Consider the following 21,994-nt stretch of genomic DNA (forward strand, 5'->3'; position numbering starts at 1 on the left):
TCACTGCTTCTGGACACTTTCTTATTCTAAAAACTGTATATATATACTAACATTTTCTTGTTATTCTCTCTTTTTACTGGTTTATTCTGTTATCTACAACATAGAAGTGAAAAATAAAAGGGAACCATGTTCAAATGTGCAATCCGGAGGTATATAACTGAAGATTTTTAAATATGTACATAACGTTTTTTATGATATGATTGAAGTGGCAGTAGAATTCACACTTGAAAGATATGATTAGCTTTGATGACAAATTACAATTTAGCTAGGATATTGTAGAAATTGGTATGAGATATGAAGAGGGAAGAAGAATGAGTTTAAAAGAAATTGAGAATTCTGATATTTCAGGAATCAGGATATTGAGTTTCTCCTCCACCTTCTAGCAGTCTTTCTGTTGTGTTCTATAGAATCTGGAATCTTAGGAGAATCATCCTGATTTTCTACGACATTTGTCGTCCTTCCAAGTTTGCTGAGTTTCTTCCACCCACTGCTCCATGCAGAAGTGTGCTTCTGCTTTAGCATCTTATCAAATTGTTTCTGCAGACTTTCCATATCATTTTGAAGCTCCCTGTACTTGGCTTTCACACTCTCAAGCTCAAACTTCAGTGTGTTGATGTCCTTTTTAGCAGCCGTCCATCCTTCTTGGAATGATTGTGGTGTCCCTTCTAGAAGTGTTTTCCGGTTTGTTACCATTGCATGGCTCTCAGATTCAACATCTTTCACAGAACTCGTGGCCAGTGCATTGCTTATCTTGATCTGTTCCGCAAATAGAACTTGCACTACAACCCTTAATGGAAGCCTTTCATTTTGAGCAGCATGCAGACATGCATCAATGGAGAGTTTCTGACAGTCCATCACACGACAGAGTCGCTTCCTCTCATGCTCAGAAAGTGTCGGGTGTGCCTGTTAGTTAGTCAGTCAGTTAGTTATACATACATGTAAGAACATCAGAACTAGGAATCTATAACGAAGTGCAATTGTAGGTAATTGAAAATAAATTATAACCTTGAGATATGAATCAATTGCTCTGTAAAGTCCATCATCACATGTCCTAGCTGACTCAGGCAAAGCTTCTGCAAGTACCTGAAACTTGGTCAGGGAAAGGTTCCTATCTCTGGACACCTCTGTGAGATAACTGTCAACAAGCCTTGCCACTCTTGCCTTAGCATTTAGGATGCATCCCATTCCCATATGTTGTTTATCAGAAAATGACTGTCTGCTGGGGCTAGAACTTTCAGTCTGTTCCTGAACAATGAAATGTTCTAGCAGCCTCTGAACAAGATCAACGTCATACATAGTTTCTCCTTTACTATAAGAAGGAATTAGAAGATCAGCCAGTGTAGCCTGTTCAAACTGCATTCCAACCCTTTTCTCTAATTCAGTAACCAGTGCAGGTGCAACCTTTAACATGATTGCCATTCTCAGGAGCCTAAGAAGAAAACTGCACGAGACACTGTCCTTCTGAGGTGGAATAATGCTGACCAGGCTCTCTACTATCATCCTTTGTTCTTTAGCTTGAACACTTGAACTGTCATCTTTTGTTCCAGTCACAACCATATGAAGTCCCCCTTTCCAATTACTGCCACCACTACTGCTGCTGTTACTCACACTGCAGTTGCTTGCTTCATCACCTGGGATTGATGTGTCACTGATCAATCCTGGTAGCCACTTAGTTGCATAATGCATTATTGCAGCACCAACCAATTCAAATCTCATGCCCTTTACCTTAATGGCAGTGATGACTCTGACAAAGTGGTCAATCCTAAGGATTGAGGCATCTTCAAACCACCAATCAGGAGGAACCTGCTGGTTCCTGCTTGGGCTAGATTCCTTCATGTCATTCCATGTTGGGCTTGAACTTTTCGCTGGTCTTCCGGTGTAGGACCACCTTATCCCTTTGGGATTAGCACAAGCTTTCCAAGCAATGGACTCGCTGCATCTGCGAACAATTTGAAGGTTCTCTGCCCAAGGTGACAGCTTCTCACAGCTTTTCAACACTACTATGGAGTCTCTCCATGAAGACAAAACAACATAACTCAGGAACGCTTCTGCCTTGAATATAAGATTCCCTTCTTCCAAATCCTCACTCATTTCTAGGTACTCTGCAGCACATCTTAGCCCTGAGATGTTGCCTGCTGTTAAATCAACAGCGACTCCGTAGCAGAATTTGGCCGCAAGCTCAAAAGCCTCTGCCCCACCAGGGATATCATCCATAACTATTTTATTCAAATCTGGATCGTGCGTTTCATATACGATTCTACTCAGCTTTCCACTCCGAGATACCAAGGGATACTTTCACAACAAAGGGGAAACAAAAGCACAAAATTCAACGGTACAGCTCAATGGTTTATAGAACAAATAAAATCATGAAATTCGAAAGAAAAACAAGATAGTTACCTTGTGCAAGTGGAAGCTAGCTTCTTCAATTTGAACTAGAAAGTCACTTGGAATATCAGTCGCAACATACCTGCATGGGGAGAGAAAGTACTTTTAGGCAGCTTCCATGCTTTATAAATCATACTTGTTCAAGACGTAGAATGGATAAATTAATAATACAAACAACATTAGCAGAACTTCCAATCTTATTTTCTGTCTGTGTCCTACAATTTCGATTAACAAGAATCAGCAAAGCAAAACAATGGTTGTAACTGGTAACATCTTCACAAGGTACTGAGCTTATTACGCATATCTGACATACCAAGAGTTGCCTCTTTGTACAAATCCTTCAGTCTTGACACCATGGTTACTTGAAGTGAGAACTCCACCCCCATATTTGTGTCCTGCCGCTGACTCACTCTCAGATTCCCACATGCTGAAAACCAGACTCGCAGAATGCACTGCTTTAGATTTTTGTTGGGACAGTACCTTCAACTTGGAATTCACAACCAGAAAAAGAAGGGGCAGAGAAAAAGAGCAGAGTGACTAAGCAAGCACAGAATTCAGTGAAAGGAGGGAGCCACATGGGATGGTTGGAAACTTGGAATTATTAGTCATGTTAAAATTGTCGGTTTCTTTGTCAAAAAGTTTGAAGGACCTCATACAGGCTGTGACGAAATGGGCATAATCAGTTTTTGCTGTGAATGATCATCATCTAAGTTTGTGTTTCTTCTAGCTTTGAATATTTGTACTCGCTGAGTCAATGCTTAAAGACAGCCAGTTTCAGTTTCTTTATGCCTCACCAGTGTGACCACTGACCATACATGTCTCTTCCTTTTCAGCTCGGTTTCCTATTACTGAATTTCATACATCACAACCTCATACCTTTGACCATGAAAATGCTCTGTAGTAACAGGATTTTGGCTTTACGATATAGCCAATCGATGACCGATGATCCCACCAATTTGGCTTTTCTATGTTTAATCAGAGTCAAAGTAAAAAGATAAACCTCTTACTTAGCATAAACATATCTTTCTTTTCCCCTGTGAACGAGGATGAATATTGAAGAAATAAAGGTAAAGGAAAAACAAGTGGCGTGAATGGAAGGCAAAATGAGTGTGATTTGTGGCATATGTTTTGTCCTACTGATACCAACATGGACAATTGGCATTTTCACAACTCTTGGGATTTGTAATAACTGTTTGGTATATTTGGGAATTGCAAATGAATGATTGGTTTAAGATAAGTGCAGTATAAAACTGTACTTCTGCATCCTGTGGATTTTACCAATTGAGTTACAACTTGATGGTTCTATACTGGGTGGGCCAGAACGGTGGAACAGAATACTTAAATAAATCTGGATAAAAAAGGTTTCAACATATATCAATTAAATATGGAATATGAGTCAATGATACAAAAGATTGACACCAATCTCTGTTTAAAATTTTAAGATAATGAATTTGACTCACACTTATATTCTCAGTAGGAATATATAATATTTATTAGTTCATAATAATTTAAGTAATTATTACGTAGTGGTATGTTTTCTCCATTTTTGTTTTATATTTTGGTGAGAAGATGTAGGACATTTGAGAATAAATGAGGGCAGAAACAAAAGCGACCAATAGAGAAATAGATGTGATTCTTGAAGTCACATCTGATTTTGTTGGGCCAACCCATATTGAAAATTTCCCCACTCAATTAGATATGCTTTGCCATTATATGCACAAGCTGAATCATGGGCACTGTAGATTCCTGATAACTTGTTTTTGGTTGGTGTTGGTGAGTTATAAGAGTGTGAAAATGGTTGAAAGAGAAAGAGAAAGTGTTTCGGCATTGCATGGTGCAAGTTCTGCCGCGTTGCTTCCCACTCTTTCATCCACACATTACTTTGCCATAATAACACACTCAAAATTCACCTTTTAAGAATTCTATTTCCTTTAGTTAGAGAAGTAAAACGGTATTCTAGTATAATTTTACCAAAGAAAAATTCAGTACTTTTCCTTAATATTAAAAAAATCATTTTTACTGATTAAATTTTTTATTATTATGCTTCTCTGGCGATGTTCGTGATGGAAGTATTTATGAATGAGTAGTAACATATTGCAGCATTTATTGAATTACCAGTGCGTGCATGGTTTGGGTTGGGTTCGCTCATTATTGCTCTGGTTTTGAGCCCAATCTCATTTAAATTTAATGTCAGTGTTATAATTGACGCTAAGATTTAGGCACTAAAACTTTCACATAATTATATTTTTCGAATTTGTAAAATAGAATTTATAAGTACTTCATTCCATCTTGAATGATAAAGATAAGTGATCATACGTTGGTTAAAATATGAAGAAAAAAAAACATTTCCCTTTATTTAATGAAATATAAATTAGTTACAATTGAGTTTTCAATGTGATATAAAGTTCTGATGAAATACATTGTAGAAAAATACTCATTTTTTACATAGAATTTTTAAGTTTAATTATTATTAACTAGCCTTCTTCATGGGTGTCCTTTTTTTATTTATATTCCAGACGAATAAAGTGCATCTCAGATTAAACTAGACAATTTAATATTATGCAATAATTTATCTTATTTTGAACCACGCATTTTATTACTAGATGTTACCATTTTGAAGAGAATATAATAGCATAAGGTTTTTTTTTTGTCATATTTTACTGTTTTTTCTTTTTTTTTTTTCGTTTTACGTACTTGCATTGTAACGTGTCTCCGAAAAAATATATTTTTATTATTAATCCTTTTAAATAGGTTGTTACTATAATATGTGTTTACAAAGTGACTTTTAATCTGTAAAATGTGAAAAAAAAAGAGTACAAGGATATTTTTAGTCTGTAAAATGTTAAAAATATGTGACTAGAAATTTTCTCACTTTAGACTTTATTTTTAGTCAACTAATATATAGTACTAAATAGAGTACAAGGATATTCCGCCTTTTGCAAGCAAAACCTTAAAAAAAAATACACACCAGAAACTTGAATTGAACATGTAGAATTACAAATTAAATCTAGGGTATTACAAACGGAAGAAACCACTTAAATACCATTTATTTGTACTTAACACAAACCAATACAAATACATGTAAAATCACCAATAAATCAAGCAATCCTCTTTTCTACTTATTTAATACAACTCATGCAAACATGAACCTAGCCCTACATAGGCTACGTTCTTAGTAGAAAAGTATTTGTTGATAAATTTTTTTTTCAAACAACTGACTGATGACAATTTGTAATGATAAAATATTATATATATTTGGACGATGATAAATAAACTTTAAACAATAGTATAATATATGTTATAAGATCATCAAAATCTTAATTATCCTTAGGTGGGCGACCACCAAAAGCCGAAAGCCTGCTTCCCAACACAATCAATTCCTTGCTTGCATCATCGCTCTCAACTATCACTTCAATGAAGCATAGGCAACTCTTTTTTCTTTCCATTGCTATCTTTATTGCTTCTGTTAGCTCCTCCTCACAGTGCACCTTCATAATTTCACGACATTATAAATTAGTAAGTGTTTTTCTGCTGAGGTTGTTTTATCCAAGTTTCCAAATTCCAAAAGTTTTTTTAAGAATATCACTCACCTTAGTAGTCCAGCACTTGCCTTCACCATTGTCTATTTTTTCCACCAGTCCAGCATAGTCCCAGTTTTTTATGACATTGTATGGTCCATCATGGATTTGTATCTCTGTAGAGTATCCGCCATTGTTAATTAGAAAGATTATGCAATTTTGTCCACATCGTAACATCGTTGAGACTTCCTGCGCTGTCATCTGCGAGAAAGTTTGAAACCTAAATCCAATTAACTAGTTACTATAATCTGTCTCAAAATCAAAGTTTCAGACATGTTATTATTATAGGAACTTGTAACCTCTTCATTCTTCCATACCTGGAAGCTACCATCGCCAACACAAGCAATGACTCTCTTGTGTGGAGCAGCCTGCGCATAGCCAAGAGTTGCACCAACTGACCAACCTATTGATCCGTACTGCATCTGACACTCATACCTGTAAACCTAATATGTTACTCTTTTCTTGAATTCTTCATTCAATATTATACATAAAACTTACTCACCCGCAGCCTTGTGGTAGTTTCAGTTTCTGACATGTGAACCAAGTATCTCCTGTTTCAGCAATCACGGCAGTGTCACGGGACAACATGTTCTGTATGTGCAAGAACAAAACATTGATCCTTAAATGTTCCTTTGGGTTAGGGTGAATGAGAAGGCCATTTAGGACGTGTATTCTTTTGTAGTTGTCAAAAGCAGTTGTGTTGCGTTTAAGGCGTATTGTTAGGGCTTTAAAGAAGCTCTTCATTGAAACACACCCGATGGTAGGTCCGTTTGGAATCATTACCTGATTAGGCAATACTATAATTGCCTTCTCCTTTTTAAAGGGTAGTGAGAACCCTAAAGTGATAACATCATTGAATACTGGACCAGCGAAAAGGTAGGCATCTGCAGAATGCAGAATTTCTGCACAAAAGGGTGTGCTAATTTGTCCCCAGTAAGTGCCAATGAAGTTGGGATGATGTTCTTCCACCATCCCTTTTGCTGAAGCCAACACTGCAAAGGGATAACCGGAAGCATCTACCATTCTCATGAAAGCATTACTAGCCTTTGCCATCCTCAACTTTGGCCCTCCCACCATCACTGGTTTCACTGCCTTGTTCAAGAACTCTGATGTGGCTTCCACCGCAACTTCCAAACAGTTTTGATCAGTCAACTTTGGAGTCAAATAAAAGGGGAGAGGATCATCGATGAAGGAATGGTGAGGGATGGCAACCAAGTTACTGGCTATGCTGATATACACAGGCTTGCTTTCTCTCAAAGCATTTGCAATGGCAGTGTCGATCAGTTCATGTGCATCATCCAAGTTCTTTACTACAGCCTCAAATTACAATAACACATAATAATCCATATATATTAGACTTCTGCTATCACTCAAACGGACTAGATTTAAGGACAAAAGAAATTAAGATATAACTGGGGGATTATGATTGACTAAAATTTGAACTAAAGAAAATCATATAATAATGTTTGCAAGTATTTTAAGTAGAAATTCGAAGAAAAGACAATTTTGAACATTATTATTTTTTTTTTTAAAGTTCAAAGTTCTTAATGTAAGAGTTGGTTTGGAGTAGAAATTGTGAAGAAATGTTAGAGAAAATTATTTAGTATATAGGAAAATAATAAATAAATACATGTTTATATGGATTTCTTACATATTTTTTTGGTAGATAAGAATATATTCTAAGGTAATTATAATTCCAAAAATTTTAGACGACAAACCTTTTATTTTTATTTAAAAATTAAATTCTTTATTAAAATTTAAAATATGGCATAGATAAATAACAGTTAAAAAAGCTGTAATATTAAAAAACTAAAATATACCAAATGTAAAATAAATTTTTTATATGAACTTTTTGAAAATATTTCAAGATTCAAACTGACAATATATTTAAAGGATAGTGTAATAATAAAAATATATATAATAATTAAGAGAGAAAAAATAAAATAGTTATATAAATTTGGTGATATATCTCCTTATCATTGTTTTCTTTTTAACTTTACCAGCCCAAATTATAAAATAGATAAATCTAATTGTAAAAAATAGAAGAACATGTTAAAATATTAAGATAAAAATATAAAAGAGAAAAATTATATACATACACCCTTCAATCTTCCTAAACCTATCTAACACTTAATAAAATATTAATATTTTAGTTTTTCTACTTTATTTATCTCAATTTGTTTCATTTTTTTTTAAATATTCTTTTGTTGTTGCTGTTGAATAAATAAACTTAGGGTAAAAAAGGTAGTGTTTGTATATTATCACCTAAATAAAAATAGAAAAATAATTCATGAATACTAAAAATGTGCATTAACATTTATATACACTTAGAGAAAAATATAAATAGATTTGATGCGATAAGAAGAGAGAAATAGAAAAAAAAATAAATATGTAATAAGGTAGATAAAATGAAGGTGTACATATATTACTGTTCATAAAAATTTTGTAAGTGGTAAATGATATTACTAAAAGAAAATTTTAAAGCAATAAATAAGTTTGTGTATTTTACTCTTATTTTCGCGAAACAAATGCATTATCAAATTTATGAATAAATATTTTTTATGAATAATAATATGCATACATGATTGATTTTATGAACTTTTATTACATATTTTTTTAATCTCTCTTTTTTAACATAGTACATTTGATAAAACTTATTAATTTTATAGTTTCTCTACGCTACATATTAAGTGTTGATTTTTCATTTTTTATTTCATAAATATTAATTGTTAATATATTAATTTATTCTTATATGTAACATTTTATTTTTAGTTATTATTATTGTTTTCACACCAACTAATTTTTACACACAATTTTTGTCCTTTTATTAAAATACAAAAAATTACTCTCTTTTTTCTAATCACCAAAATGTTTTTAAATTCTTTCTTTGTTTTTCTATTTTTACTACCATCTTCTAGGTATCATCACACAGGACAAGGAGTATACCTGGTGACAAGTCACAGGCTGAAAGCAACGTAGCTCTTGACTGAAATCTGGGATGCCAATGGAGTGGTGAATAATCCTTTGGCTGCCATTGTCGTTGGAATTTGGAGCTCCAACAATGCATATCACTGGAAGATCCTCGCTGTAAGCTCCGGCAATGGCGTTAAGGATGCTAAGCCCACCCACATTGAAAGTAACCACACATGCACTCACGCCTTTGCATCTCGCGTACCCATCGGCAGCATATCCAGCGTTTAGCTCGTTGCAGCAACCTATCAGGTTAATATCAGCTTCAGCTACCAAATAATCCAGAAGACCAAGGTTGAAGTCTCCAGGGACAGTGAAAACATCCTTCACACCAATCTCAACCAGACGCCGTGCGATGTGGTGGCCAATGGTGCTTTTGTTGCCTCCCTCGGTCGGAAAACCGACAACCTTGTTACTACATGGGCTGTTGTTCCCATTTATCATTTTGCCACTGTCCTCCATGGAAGGTGGAAGAACAAAAATAATTCAAAGTGTGAATGTTTTTGTTAAGAATGTATGAGGTTCACCCTTACCTGCGACAGCTAATAACTAAAGAGATACTATATTGATGACAAGGTGGTGTGTTTTCTTCATCGAAACACCCAAAATCTATCTATATATATATAGATCATCCCTGTAACAGTTCATTTAAGGAAAAAAAATTTAATATAAAAAAAACGTGGATTTGATATTGATATTGGGCCAACATAATTAAAAAAAAAAAAAAATATATATATATATATATATATATATATATATATATATATATATATATATTTGACAAAAAAAAATGTAATAATTTTTTGTATCAAAATATTAATACTTTTTATTTAAAAATATTACTACCATCTAATATATCAATTTTTATATTTCTTTTAAGTTTTGAAGCATTAAATGCTTACAAGCTTATATAAATATAATAATCATTTAATTTTATAAAAAAAGTAGCTTTGTTGTTGTGTAAATAATTAATTAATACTTTTAAATAAACTTTTCACTTTGTTAAATTCGTTTTAAGTATTTGTTATTATACCATGAGAGATGACGGATGTTATTATGTGGTGAGTCGGATAATCGATTGGGGTTAGGAAGAAAAACAGTGTAGTTGGTCGAATCTGATAACCGTAAAACATAGTTAAAACGTAATTAATACGGTAACTGTTATTGATGAGTGGTTAATGTTGACACTAATAATTATTAAGAGGTAAATTAATAGATCTGATTCTTTTAAATTCTGTAAGTAGAGATTTAATTTCGAGGTAATAAATACTTTTTTCCATAATTTAATTACTTTAAACCTTCACAAAATATTTGAACGTTCGAATGTCTTCTTGTCCAAAACAAGGTGAGAAGAGTTCAGGTAAAAAAATTGTACATGAATCATCCTCGTTCCAATCCAGTAGAAACATAAAAAAAATATGTGAGTATTATTCTTCTGAAAAAATAGTAAACATTTGACATAAGATTGGTCTTTTTGTACAAACATTCACTGTGATTTTATTTTAGGAAAAGAAATAACTTTTATATTTGTATTGATATATCACATGTAATTAATATAATTATCGTATTATTATAATACTTAATGGTGTGTTGCACGCTTGTCTTTTTATTAATTTATTTATTGTATAAAATGAACCTGACATAAATACTATGAAAATAGTCGTGTGCCATGTGCTCCTACTTATCCCAGGAAGTTTATGTAACAAGTTAACAAGGCTATTCAACTTACGTCTGTTTTTCAATTTATGAGTTGATAATATTGAAAAGTGTTTCACGTTTAAAAGAACAGCAAAGAAAATAGTTTAGGAGTAGAAGTTCAAAATCACGTGGGTGGGCTTTGGCTATTTAATTTTTTTTCAACCTTAACCAAACTGTACTGTGAAAATTACGTGCAAGATTAGAATTTACAAGAGAACGGTTTTCAACCAAACAAATACAGTTATCCCAAATCTACTTCCTTTATTTCAAGTTATTATGGTTTTCCAAAATCTCCATTCTTGCAACAACATCACTGTTCTAATCTTAATTATCATCATATTGTTAAATTCAATTATTGTGGCTGAAATATTATTTGATTCAAGTTCGTGACACCTCTTCATTATTAAGTTTTAAAAATTTTGGAACGAAAATCAAGGTTAACAATCCTAAGGTCTTGTTCTTTTGAGTGGATTTGAGGGGATTTGAAGATAAATTTTTTTATCGTTTATTTGAGTGAATTTGGAGATAAATGAGAATGAATTTGGAAATAAAATTTGTGAGAATTAGTATAGAATTGTATTGACGTGACAAATTAAAAAAAAATTATTTCCAAATTCACTCAAATAAACGACAAAAAAAATTATCTTCAAATCCTCTCAAATCCCCTCAAATTCACTCCCTCAAATCCACTCAAAAGAACAAGGTCTAAATTCGAAAAATTGTCTAGAGTTTTTTTGAAGTCTAAATTCTAAGTTTGATCATTCATCCAAACCATTTACAAATATTTGTAAAAATATATATTTCGATGTTAAAACGCTGATAGTTTATAAATCTCTCTTTCAATGTAACAATAATGTGGATGTTAGTGAAGTGAATTTAATTTTCAATAAATTTTTGTACAGAAACTATGAATCCGGAAATAAAATAATGTTCATTAATTAACAATGAGATGATATATAGTGCAATCAGATTCCTAATTAGCTATTAATCCAAATCCGTTTTCGATTTCGATGGCTTTAAATATAAAACTTAAATTCAGTGAATTGAAACTTCGTATTTCCATTTCCATTTTTTATTTCAAATTTCATATGCCAATTTTATATTTTGGACCAAAAGTTCTATATTACAAAACTTATGTCAACTAGTTTCAGTTTACACAAAGTAAATTGTTTTCCAAAATTATTTTCTTTTTGAGTTTCATATCGTGTATCACTTTTTTTCGTGGAAAATTCTCTCTATTGACTTCAAATTATATATTTGAAACTTTAATGATTAATGATGCTGATTTTATTGTGTTTGACTTCGATGATATTTTTTTTTAATTATTAAAACATCATTAGAATCAACGTGAGACTTGGTAATGTTCATAAATGATTTTTAAATTTGGGAAAAAAAAATAGATCAGGTAAGATGCACAGGATCAGTCCGTATAAGTTAAAAAGTTGAAAAAAAAAGTTATGTCATTTTTTAATCTTAAAGTTGAATATGTTATAAACTATAGACATAATAATTAACAGATTTAATGGTTGATAATTTATTATTTATTACTAGTAAATAAAGCATCACATTATAAAAAATATCTAAAAATAAAATATATATTTGTGTTTTAAATATATAATATTGATAAAATGATAAAAAGATAGTTAGTCTATTCGCAATACAAAAGGTAATATAATAAAAAAAAAATCTTGTAAGTTGCAAAACAGGATGATGTACCAACTATCGAGCTTAAATGTACCTATTATCTCACACTTTATACAAGCGAACTCACTTTTAAAATAACAATAATTTTCATATTTTTTAGAGGTTCCGTTTAGAAATGAAAAATAATATTTTTGAGATTACTCTCCATTTGGAAAACTTAATTTTAAATATATATATATATATATATATATATATATATATATATATATATATATATATATATGTTTGAAATATATAAAAAAATAAAGTGTAACTAAAATACTAATATTATGAATTATGAAATAAATACATTTTTGTATGAAATATCATGGTAATATCAGAGTTAAAATAAAATCATAGAAACTTATAAATAGTATAACATCAATTTTTAAAGAGATAAAAGTTTATTTAACTAAAAAGACTTAGTTTTGGATGAGTCCTTTATGACTGACTTGTAATAAATATTTTTTATATAGTTTTAACCCTAAAGATACTTTATATATGATTTGATTTGTAGATGTTAAGAAATGTTATAGATAGGGATGAAAAACAAAATAAAATTATAATATATAAAATCTTAACTTCTAATTAGACTTATCAAACTACCACCAGCATGAGTTAAACTTAGAAATAAATGTCAAAAAAAAATGATAAGACTAGCTAATTCTTCTTTATTTATACTCGTGTTGCTATTTTTTTTCAAAACCTTTTTTAATTTATTTTAAACCGAACCCATTGAATTTTTACTTTATCTTTTATTTATTTAAATTAAAAAAATTATTTTCATCCAACATTTTTTTCTTGATGAAAAAGTGTTCACTTTTTTCAAAATTCTGTTTACGTTGGTGTTTCATTATTCCTGTACTTCGTTGAATAACAAAGTAAAGAAACTTATGCAGCAAAAAACACATAAAATATGCTTTTTTAAAACAATAGTTCAGGCAAAAACGTAACTGTAAAAGATGGAAAATAATTCAACAACTAATGCAAAACCCATCCAAATTCTGACAGAAGCTTCACTACTCCAAAAAAAAAGTTAGAAGCAATGCAATTATACAATGAAATGTTGTGCATCCACCAAAGCATTGCAAGAGTTCCATTTCATTCATCCAGCAGGATTATTCATTCACTCTTCTGAAAGTTGCAAAATTGATCCGAAATCTATGTATTCTACATTACATTGAAGCTCAGAGAACCTCAGTTAATCATATCCGGACTGAGATTATTCTCAATGAGAATCTCATTCAAGTTGTCGGCTATTTCAACCAAACCAATGTTCCTAAAACCAACCATAATCTTTTTACAGGCAACCATATCAACATCTGTGGTCGTCGATTGCTTCCACTGATCAATAATTTCACCCACTTCTTTCAAATGACCAAGTATCAGATAGGAAGAAATAATACAGATGTAATTCCTGCCGATCATTTTCTGTTTGGTCATTCTCAAGGAGTTCCATATCTGATCAAGTTTCTCCTTACTTCCCAACCCACCATAAAGAATGATTAAGAAGTCATAAGTAATCCATTGCCCTTGGGTGATCCTTTTCTCAGTCTCAACTAGTGTGTTGGAACTTGCATTATCAAGATGACCTACACTAATATAAATATTGGCCAGGTTCAAATACCTTATCCAACTTTCATTACAACCAACACCATGACTCATTTCATCAAGAATCCTCCTAACCTCATCAATATTAAGAATGGCAGCACAGGAACTTATCCATAGATTATAGGTAAAGATATCAGGGGAAACCTTTTGTTGTTTCAGTTCTTCAACAATCATAGGGACCTTTTCAAACTGTCCCACTGACATGTAAAGAGTCATCATTTCATTGTAAGTAAGGGCATCAAAGCAGAGGTTTGAATCCTTAATCCTTTGAAAAAGTTCCTCAGCCTTGTCAGTCAATTTTGCTCCCGCATAAGAATGTAAGAGGGCTGTGTAAGTTTCAGTAGTCTTTGTCGCAGGAGGTAGACCCTCAAAATAGCGCTCTGCAGCATCAATGCCAAAAACTTTGGTCATCAAATCTATTCGCACTGCATAATCAGAGTCTGATAACTCGTATTGCTCATGGCTAACCATCCATTCTGATATCTGCAATCATCAATAGTCACAAATAGCAAAGCTTTAGACCCAACAGAAAAAGAATGTAGTATTCAAAGTGTTACAAATTCGTAATATAATCACTAGAAAAGGAAACATAAATAAAATTGTGTATGGCTGACTCCTTAGAATTTGGAAGAATTAGAAATTGCAGTTTGTTGGAGGAAAAGCTAATAATCGGAAAAGTCAAGGATAAGTAATATCCAGATAATAATTTTAAGTCACATATTCACTTCAGGAAACTTATCATGTTGCAAAAACCTCATTTTCCAAAGGACACGGTACTGAACAACATTTTCATTCCAACAAGTATAGGCACTATAGAAATAAGCGACCGAACTATCTAACGATCTTTCCTTTTTCTTCTTCTGAACCTTACAAAAGCCACATGTATATATACAGCAAATTACACTCAAATTCCTAGTGGTTTCTTCAAAATTCACACGATACTGTGTCCTTTTTTTATTTTACAGTAACTCCCTTTTCAAGAATAAACAATGTAATATCAACGTAATGAATTTAAACCGAGTAAGAGAGATTATTGTTCGAAAAAAGACAATAGTGTCGGCGCGAGCTTAAAAAACATCAGTGATGTTAGTATAATTTATTCTTAACAATAACCACTTGTAACGTGGAAATTTAGCAACATAAAAAGATCCAAAAGCTTGCATGATCTGCTTGGTGGCTTTTTACAGATTTTTGTTTCACTTTTTCCTAACCATTTGTGAAAATTATTCTTAATTCAACATCACAGAACTACATAAATTTTGCGGTGCTTAGGTACCTATAATGTTTTAAATTCGAATCCTGTGTCTTGCTTTTATTTAGCTATTATAATGGAAAGAGGATACGAATGAGAAAAGAAAGGGTGAAACCTCCAAAGCGTGTTTGTAACGTTGAGATCTTCGAAGCTCTTTGGAAATATCTCGAAGCTGAGAAAGCGTAACAGGATTCCCTTGAAGGACCCATTTCTGAAGAATGTTTGTGGCGCTTCGCTTGGGGAGCCTTAGCCTCAAGATTCTGCTCCTTAGGTCATCACCTTCCACACTCTCTTCAACTAAATCACTGCTCACAGCACCCGAAGACGCAAATCTTGTTCTGTTCTGTGCGCTAGCTAAACCGCTACTTCTGCATGATGAGAAGATGCAATTTTCAGATCAATTACCCATACCCAAAAACTCGATTATGATTGGTTGTCAAGAAAGTATGGTCAGAAAAATCAGTTAAGATGCAGAATCATAAAAGATTGTAATTTTAGGTTGTGTTTTTATGGGAAACCAATAAGAGAACGTGAAAAATGGGCTTACCGTCTGAGAGAGAGGAAAAGTGAGCGATGCGCCATGGCGGCGTTTCTCACTTGCTCCCTTCTTCACCTCCTTCGTCTTCTTTCCAAGAACAAAATCCTTAATAATGTGAAATTTTATTTTATTTAAAAATGACTAAAATTGGTCTAAATAATATTTTGTAAACATGAACTTAATTTTTTTTTATTACAATAGTTAACGTTGTGCTGTAAAATAGATTATTGGGTTCTTTTAGCTCCTAGAATTCAGTACTTAAAATAAATGAGAATGTTAAAGATATTGGATGAAAAGTATAAATTGGCAAATACCAATTACTTTTATATGTTTGAGTTGAAATTAAAATAGTAGAAATATTATTACTCCTACCTTTATTATGCACTTATAAAGGAAAAAAAACAGTGGTTAAATAAAAAAATCTTAACCAAAATAAAATATGTTTGACTAAAAAATATAGGAAATAATATTTATATTTTATTTTTACTATATCAAATAACTTCTATTATTTTCAGCTCTTTATTTTTTAATTTTAAACCACCCAAATAAAGACCATTTTAACTGACCTTTAGTAAAAATAATAGAGGCAACGTTTTTTTTTTCTAATACCCACTTCGCAATTAATTAAAATTTATTTGAACTACAATCAGGAAAGAATTATTATATGAAAAGATGAATTTTCTTATTAAAAAAAAGAAAGATGGAAATTTACTAAAATTGTCTATAAAATAGTAAAAAGTATTTTAATGAGGGCGTTATTAGTATTTTTTTTAATAATATCAGTATTACATATATGTTTCATACTAAGTGTTGATAGTTTATTATGGAGAGAAAGAAAAATGTAAATGAGAGAAATTTCAACCAATATAAAAAATAAGAAATATTAACTCATACGAATTTATTATACTATTTTGGACAAATTAGAAGTAACCCAAAATCCATTGTCATACTATTTTGGACAAATTATGTTAATAATTAACTCGTACGAATTTATTATATCTACATATCATTCCACCATCACATTTCGAACCCTAAATTTACCTTAACCCACGAGGTTAATATAACAGTTTAACACATTTTCTACTCATTCGGTTAAGTTTTAAAGATTCTTTTACTTTACTCTAAAAATCACTCCCACATTAAAATATGTCATTACATTTTTATGTACAAAAGGTATTACTTTTGTAGATTTCAAGATTTACGTCAAAAACCAACATTTTCACAAACATAATTTATGGATGTCAATAATTACTATCACATAAACTCCGTTTTGAAGGGCAAGCATGAATAAATACTGATTAATAACAGCTAAGACACTGTAAAGAATAAAACAATAATATGAAATAAATCTTGTATAAAATTATCTTTCTCCCACACAGTACAACCCTATACTCTTTAAGATTAAAAATCTTGTATATGGCTCAATCTTTAAATTTAAGATCTATCTAATAAAAAGCAAGACTTGAAAATGCTGAGAGAATAATAATCCAAGCGTCTCTATCGCTTAAGGCTAAAAACTATTCGTCGAAGTTTGTGATAAATGGCAAATTGCTTGACAACATTTTCATGAGCTTATCACAAACAGAAATTATGGATATCATTAATTACTGTCATATAAACTCAGTTTCGAAGGCAACTGGTTAATAGCAGCTAAGACGCTGTAAAGAACAGAGGACCTTAAAAAGAAAGAGTGACACTTTTTAATCACGCCCAACTCTTTCTTCTCTTGTTTTACAGAGCAAAGAATATGAAAAAAATCTAGTATCTAGACACCAAGCTAATCAGGTATAAAGACTTACGGAGAAGGACACAAGCCTTTTGTCATAATTATTCAACACTTTTTGTTAAGAAAGGTAAAAAAATAACAGCGTGTATTTTCAATCACCGAATCACAATTTAGAAATCGTCACTAATCATTGAGGCCTCTTTCCTCTTCCGTTCTCATGTTTCAATGAGGTGAACATGAAATTCCCTGAAAATAGTGCTTCTATATCTGCCAATTCAATAAAACTCAAAATTAAAAGAAAAAACAGAAAACAATATTTGCATGAGATCTGCTAGAATTCTTTCATTGACATATCTTTTAAAGTTTCCTGCCAGTGAAACAACTAATGTGCATGGAGTATCTGAGTTCAAAATAACTTTTTTAATGTTTCTTTGGGAGGACAGAAGTAAAATGCAGAGAGCATTATGTAAATATTTAATGACATGGTGAAAACTATGTATTTAGTTAACGATTATTTAGTTAAAAGAAAGATTGCAGTCCGTAAGGTAGAAGTGTAGCATGAAGTCCAGAAATATAAAGACGTATATCTCTATCAATTGCAGAAAAAAACTCATCAAGCATGTAAAAACTAGCCATATTGATCCGAATATTCCACCAAATTAAGGCTAGGTTCCTTGCAGATAATACTTCCTTGTTTTCCTATGGCCTCGAAATCCTTTTTAACAGGTTTCAAATGAGACCCTAGTGGCGTGATGGGGAGCTCTTCAGCTCACTTTATCACCAAGTATAAAAGCAGCAGGCATTCGCTCGTCATTTTCATCCACTTCACGGTCAATAATAATATAACGCATAATTACATCTACAAACAATTCTTACAGACAAGGACAAAAGGAGACGGTGTTTACCTGTTTAAGTCGGCCACTTCATGATCAATAATAATTATAATATAAACATATACAGACATTTCTTACAGACAAAGAGAAAACGAACAGTGTTTTACCTGTTAAAGTCATGCAACTTTCTTCCCGGCGAGCATACCTGGCGAGCGCCTAAAACAATAGTTCAGTATAAATGTCTATGTATATTTAATATAAACAAGGAAGATAAGAACGCACTGAGGATACAATTTAAGCATCTAGCATTCAGTTAAAATATGAAGGGCAAGGGAAAGAATGAAAAATTCATGATAACTAGAACGAAAAATTTACTTGAGAAACATTTCTGGGTAGTAAAGTGGCAGTTAATACGAATTCAGGAAAGAAAGCCACTCATCTAGTAGTCTCTACTTCATTAAAAGTGATCACTATGCTTGCCAAGTTTGAAAAAAGAAACTCCAGCATAACGGTAATGTGTCAAAAAAATTGGTCAACAATAAAAGAATGAATTCTTGAAAAGTCAAGCCATGCCAAAATATTAACCCAGAGTGGACGCAACTGGTGAATGACAGCAGGTTAAGAAGTAACTTCATTGGTGATTGGTTAACATTAACAAGTTGTATGGCTTGATTAAACAGTTGCCCCAGGGTTCAACATCTTGGCTTATAGATTGAAATACCAAGCAATAGTCCCAATCTCAGAAGCCTATGTTAGAAAATTCACACTATTTTTCTGCAAATATAATGAAAAATGCTACATATATAGGCATACCTGCACTGATTGAGATGCAGCATCGTCTTCTGTTGAAGACCCATCTTCAGAGAATATATTCCTGAAACCCCCAAAAAAAACACAGATGAGGATAGACTGCGAAGATAAAGGAAGTACTAGGTATGAGAACTGAGTCTTCACTGATTCAATATCCAAAACTGAGAGAAGCAAAGCATTGATCTAAAGTTTCCTACTTTCAACAGGCAGAGGATTACATTCAGATTATTACCGACCTCCATATAACATTGGAGAAATCACCCGGTTTGGCTTCTGGAAGTATTGCAGTATCATAGGCAACAATGTTCCCATAAAATATCTTCTCGAGCTCTTTCATCCACTTAGTCAGTAGTAGGTTAACCTGCCATTTCAAATTGAACGATCATAAGTCACCAATACAGAGTCAAGTCCCCAGACTACTTTGGATAAATTGCAAAAGAAGGAATTTAAGGCAAAATACCGTGGAATAATGATGTGAAACAATAGCTACTAAATATTCTAAACGAAAATATTAAGAAAAATTTTCAGTGTACAGTGTTCCCAAAAATATATCAATTCATAAATAAACGAGTACTTACTCCAGCTTTGGACACTCTTAGCTCCACATCATGATTGTAAATCTCATAAAGATATTGCCCAAATTCAACACCCTCATTTCCCTCTTGCTTCAAGCGACGCAAACATAACCACATATGAAGTACAAGTAAAGAGAACGTTGTTTTGAATGTTTTCTCCAAGTTAAAAACTGCAAGCGAATAGAAGTTGTTTAGAATGTCAAGAGAGTTTACACTAGTTCTAACGAAACTTTACACTAATACAAATCAAACTCCTTCCATGCCATGATCACTCGATTATGATGGCAAACAACTAATTTTTCTAAGCACATACATACCAAATCACCGGAGACACACTAGCACCAAAAAAGATAAACTTTCCCAAACAAGCATGACACAATTTCCCTTCCTTAAATGGTGGGAACTTCAACAGCATAAACAAATGTCAACGGAAGCAAATGACATTTTTATCAGTCATAATATGGCCAAAATGTGGTCTTTAGTTTGTTAACTGTCATCAGAAAATAAATTCTCTAAAACCCCACACGAAAATATAGAACAATTAGAAAAAGAAACCTTATAAAACAAAGTACTACAAAACACAAACACTCAAACAACACAGTTTTTAACTCAGGTGTATATTCATCACCAGAGAACCTAATACAATCATGAATCAGAAAAAGAATAGAATGAAGTGATATGAACAGCTTTGTCATATTACCCATGCGGAGGATGAATCTATCATTAAAATTCCATGCACAAATCCATTAAATCTTGTATTCATATTCTACCAATTACAAGTCAGCAGGAATGTAAAACTGTAGGAGGGGAAACCAAGAGCTTCCACTGATAGCAAATAAGCAGAATATCGCAGAAAATGGCTACAAATACCCAAACTACCAGAGATGCATAACTCCTATAAGTAAGAAGCTTTGTATTGTGAGAAATCATTGGCTGTCAATTTATTCAACCCCAAAGCAGCCCAAAAGACTAAATTAGTGAGATTAAAGTTTCAAAATAGGGTATGCAGCTGTGATTTTGGCCCCAACATCAACAAGCACTTTTGGGTGTCCTCAACAACTACCGCAGTTTAAAATGGGTTATAGGAACATAGTTGTGTGAGTGAATAATCATAAGAGCATACAAGCATCTGAGCTACCGCTACGGCTAATATTATTGCTACTAGGACAACGGACCTTCATAAATGGGAGGTTTATCAACTTGTGAAATGATTCTATGGTACACAACATTAGCCCCTCGAATTGACCTGCTCTGCTTACTATAAAACATCATGAGTTTGAGCATGAAACGCTTGATGCCCTGATAATTAGGTTCTTCAACTCTGAGGGGTGAGTCAGGGGGCAGGGCCAGCGAACAGGGTTTAGACCAAAACATTTTGTGTGGGTTAACCTGCTAAGTACGAATTTTGGTTAGCAGCATCAAATCAATAGCAGTTCATTTCCATTTTAGTTCTGCAAATTTGAGTTATGGTTGAAGAGCGAAAGAAAGTGAAGTTTGCATACCGCAGGGGATTGAGGTTTGTCCTCTATCATGGGCGCGGGTGCAACCCCAGCGTAGCTTTGGCACGTGACATTCTTGACGAAATTAAGATGGCTCTGCGATCCAAATTTGGAGATTGGAGAAACTACTTTGCTCCACCTTCGTAACATTCTGGTTATGAATCGAAATCAAAGCTTAATAGGTTGTGTTATGCAAGACAACCCAGATAACAACACATTGATACGCAACGCAAGAGAAAGAAGAACGATTGAAAAAATATACAGATAGAAAAGGATTAAATTTGAAACCTCTGGACACAGACCAAACTCAGCGGCTATGAGAAACGAAACTTGAAAGGAGTTGGTTTAAACCGGACTACGATGGACCGGGTATATGCGACCAGCTCCTCACTCCCCTGTTATTACTTATAAATTTTGATCATTTTTTATTAATTATTTACTAGATAATTAAATTTTATATTTTTTAATTTAATTTTTTTAGTTAATTGGGTCACGTTATATTATATTATCTTATTATCTGATTTTCTTATTTTATGTGTTAAAAACTTAAAAGTACAACAAATTTATGAGGAATTCCATACTTCATTAAACCTATTTATAATAATAATAATATTTAAGGTTAGTCTTAATAAATAATAAATAGGATAAATATAAGATTATGAAGTTTTGGGTTTGATGCGAGTCTTGGTTGAGCCATTGTTTGATGTTTTTTTTACTGTATTGTCTTTTAAATAGACATTGAGATATATATATATATATATATATATATATATATATATATATATATATATATATATATATATATAGAGAGAGAGAGAGAGAGAGAGAGAGAGAAA

The 21,994-nt window shown here is 32.3% G+C and overlaps 4 protein-coding genes across 8 annotated transcripts; all 4 read right to left on the reverse strand.

Moving 5' to 3' along the window:
* Positions 1 to 217: 217 nt before the first annotated feature.
* Positions 218 to 3,404, reverse strand: LOC124832437 (root phototropism protein 3-like). Of its 3 annotated transcripts, XM_088092124.1 has the most exons (5): positions 2,699 to 3,404; positions 2,564 to 2,600; positions 2,398 to 2,467; positions 1,006 to 2,292; positions 218 to 903 (listed from the first exon to the last, which is right to left on the reverse strand). In XM_088092124.1, the coding sequence occupies exons 1-5, from the start codon at positions 2,769 to 2,771 to the stop codon at positions 352 to 354; spliced, it is 2,019 nt and encodes a 672-aa protein (XP_087948250.1). In that variant the 5' UTR covers positions 2,772 to 3,404; the 3' UTR covers positions 218 to 351. The 3 variants fall into 3 exon arrangements, with proteins under 3 accessions (XP_087948250.1, XP_047162594.2, XP_087948251.1); XM_047306638.2 differs by lacking the exon at positions 2,564 to 2,600 and having other exon boundaries at positions 2,699 to 3,403; XM_088092125.1 differs by having other exon boundaries at positions 2,398 to 2,600; positions 2,699 to 2,809.
* A 2,151-nt stretch (positions 3,405 to 5,555) lies between these two features.
* On the reverse strand, positions 5,556 to 9,395 carry LOC124832434 (pyruvate decarboxylase 1-like). Its single transcript, XM_047306634.2, has 5 exons — positions 8,910 to 9,395; positions 6,466 to 7,280; positions 6,281 to 6,398; positions 5,976 to 6,164; positions 5,556 to 5,873 (listed from the first exon to the last, which is right to left on the reverse strand). Exons 1-5 carry the CDS (start codon positions 9,393 to 9,395, stop codon positions 5,703 to 5,705), a joined length of 1,779 nt encoding a protein of 592 aa, XP_047162590.2. The 3' UTR covers positions 5,556 to 5,702.
* Positions 9,396 to 13,296: 3,901 nt separating this feature from the next.
* LOC124845376 (Tetratricopeptide repeat (TPR)-like superfamily protein) lies at positions 13,297 to 15,853 on the reverse strand. Its single transcript, XM_047322460.2, has 3 exons — positions 15,725 to 15,853; positions 15,293 to 15,545; positions 13,297 to 14,408 (listed from the first exon to the last, which is right to left on the reverse strand). The coding sequence occupies exons 1-3, from the start codon at positions 15,757 to 15,759 to the stop codon at positions 13,512 to 13,514; spliced, it is 1,185 nt and encodes a 394-aa protein (XP_047178416.1). The 5' UTR covers positions 15,760 to 15,853; the 3' UTR covers positions 13,297 to 13,511.
* Positions 15,854 to 17,276: 1,423 nt separating this feature from the next.
* On the reverse strand, positions 17,277 to 21,555 carry LOC124845378 (ubiquinol-cytochrome C chaperone family protein). Of its 3 annotated transcripts, none has more exons than XM_047322463.2 (8): positions 21,447 to 21,555; positions 21,162 to 21,309; positions 20,835 to 21,048; positions 19,663 to 19,829; positions 19,321 to 19,445; positions 19,088 to 19,148; positions 18,442 to 18,490; positions 17,277 to 17,708 (listed from the first exon to the last, which is right to left on the reverse strand). In XM_047322463.2, exons 2-8 carry the CDS (start codon positions 21,306 to 21,308, stop codon positions 17,629 to 17,631), a joined length of 843 nt encoding a protein of 280 aa, XP_047178419.2. In that variant the 5' UTR covers position 21,309; positions 21,447 to 21,555; the 3' UTR covers positions 17,277 to 17,628. The 3 variants fall into 3 exon arrangements, with proteins under 3 accessions (XP_047178419.2, XP_087971079.1, XP_087971078.1); XM_088114953.1 differs by having other exon boundaries at positions 21,461 to 21,532; XM_088114952.1 differs by lacking the exon at positions 21,447 to 21,555 and having other exon boundaries at positions 21,162 to 21,439.
* Between the last annotated feature and the right edge of the window lie 439 nt (positions 21,556 to 21,994).

The sequence above is a fragment of the Vigna umbellata genome, chromosome 5, assembly GCF_029865625.1.
Source record: "Vigna umbellata cultivar VRB3 chromosome 5, Vumbellata_1.0, whole genome shotgun sequence".
Lineage (NCBI taxonomy): Eukaryota > Viridiplantae > Streptophyta > Magnoliopsida > Fabales > Fabaceae > Vigna > Vigna umbellata.